At 35.5% G+C, this 1,644-nt stretch overlaps 1 protein-coding gene across 1 annotated transcript; it reads left to right on the top strand.

Moving 5' to 3' along the window:
• The first annotated feature begins 404 nt into the window (after positions 1–404).
• Positions 405–1,153, top strand: LOC131166652 (transcription factor UPBEAT1). The gene has a single exon (XM_058125232.1). The coding sequence runs from the start codon at positions 532–534 to the stop codon at positions 877–879; it is 348 nt and encodes a 115-aa protein (XP_057981215.1). The 5' UTR covers positions 405–531; the 3' UTR covers positions 880–1,153.
• Positions 1,154–1,644: the final 491 nt, after the last annotated feature.

Consider the following 1,644-nt stretch of genomic DNA (forward strand, 5'->3'; position numbering starts at 1 on the left):
TAATAATTTTACTTATCTATTGAAAAGGGTTTGCTAGTTCATTACGAATAAATCTCGCAAGATTTCTTTAAAAGCTATTAGTTGAACTTTTTTGCTCTTAATAAATTGTTGCAAGTCATGAATTCAAAATATTTTCATGATACTTTTCTAATAACAAATAAATTGTTTAATATGATAGTCAAAAATGGTGAACGGTAAATATTCAAGCATTAAACACGTTTGAACTACTAACCCACCATTAATATTTAATCATAATTTAACTTAGAAAGAGGAAGAGTGGATGATATCTTGTGATAAACAATTGGTGGCTTAAACAAAAAGAGAGACATTAACAAGATTATCTACTCCAATAGTTATCAATAAGGTTTAAAAAAAGAAAAAGTTTAAATGGCACATCTGTAGTTCTTTGCCAAAGCTGGTGGTCATGTTCCCCATCTTCCCATTACATAAACCCAAAGCAGCTTCCTCTTGCCTCCGACTCTCCCTCCTCCTCCATCCTCTCTCTCCTTCTCCATAGCCATACCCACAGCCATGAGCTTGAGGCCAAAGAGCGTTGCAAGATCTTCCCTTCTCAGAACGCGAAGAGGAGTGCGAAGACTAACATGCTTCCGAAGAACGTCAAAGGCCCGCCTTCTCCGCAGAGCTCGAAGCAGTTTCGTCAATGGCGGACGTCGCCGCTCTTCGGCGGTTTCTGAGAAACTGGAGGCTCTCAAGAACCTCATTCCCTCCCACCACCACGATCGGCAAATCACGAAGCCCGACCTCTTGTTCCAAGAAACCGCCGATTACATCGTTCTTCTCAGAACCCAGGTCGCCGTTTTGCAGAGTTTGATTCACTTCTACGGATCTAGTGATCAGAAGGAAAACTGCGCTGTATAGCTTTTTAGTTTATCAATTACTCCATCATCAATGAAAAAGTTTCAACCAAAAAAAAGGCTAAAACGATTTCCATTATGCACTCGCCCTTTGCAATTTTGGAATTCGATTGGAACATCACGATCTTCTGCAGTACGTTTTAAACATTTTCTTCAATTTTCTTGGCTTCCAAACGCCTCTGTTTTTGTTTGTTATCTTGGGGTAACTTTGATTATCTCTAGGTGGGAATGACATAAATCCCCGTAATTGCATTTTGGGTTGATGATTTCTCTCGGCATCGTGGAGTTTTCCATATATATAATATATATAGATATAGCCCAATCCCTCTCTCAAATTTCATTTTTTGTGTATATTACTCTTAGATTTTGATCAAATGAAATCATGGATGGAAAACTATGCCAGTTGAATTTTCCTCTTAACAGTGAAATTGATTCCTTTTCCCCTTTGGGAATATCTTTGTGAAATGAACAGCTCAGCACTGATCTTTCTTTCCCAATTTAGGGAATGCTAAAAGTTTCACCAGCTGTAAAATTGTAACTTTGGATGCATCGTTTATCTAACCATCGTGGTAATACAATGCCCTCATATTATATTTGGAGTAAAGATTTTGGGCATATGATTCGTATCAATTTGAATAAAATATAATATAAATTTTATCTAAATTTATGTAAATACTATTTACTTCATCTTTGAAAAGTTTTTAAATTTAAAGTTGTATTAAATTTGAATAAAATGTAATATAAAATTATATTAAAATTTATTAAAATT

The sequence above is a fragment of the Malania oleifera genome, chromosome 1 (assembly GCF_029873635.1).
Source record: "Malania oleifera isolate guangnan ecotype guangnan chromosome 1, ASM2987363v1, whole genome shotgun sequence".
In the NCBI taxonomy this organism is placed as follows: domain Eukaryota; kingdom Viridiplantae; phylum Streptophyta; class Magnoliopsida; order Santalales; family Ximeniaceae; genus Malania; species Malania oleifera.

Excerpts from the sequence above, each read along its gene's own strand:
- LOC131166652 (XM_058125232.1), top strand. The coding sequence starts at position 532 with ATGAGCTTGAGGCCAAAGAGCGTTGCAAGATCTTCCCTTCTCAGAACG.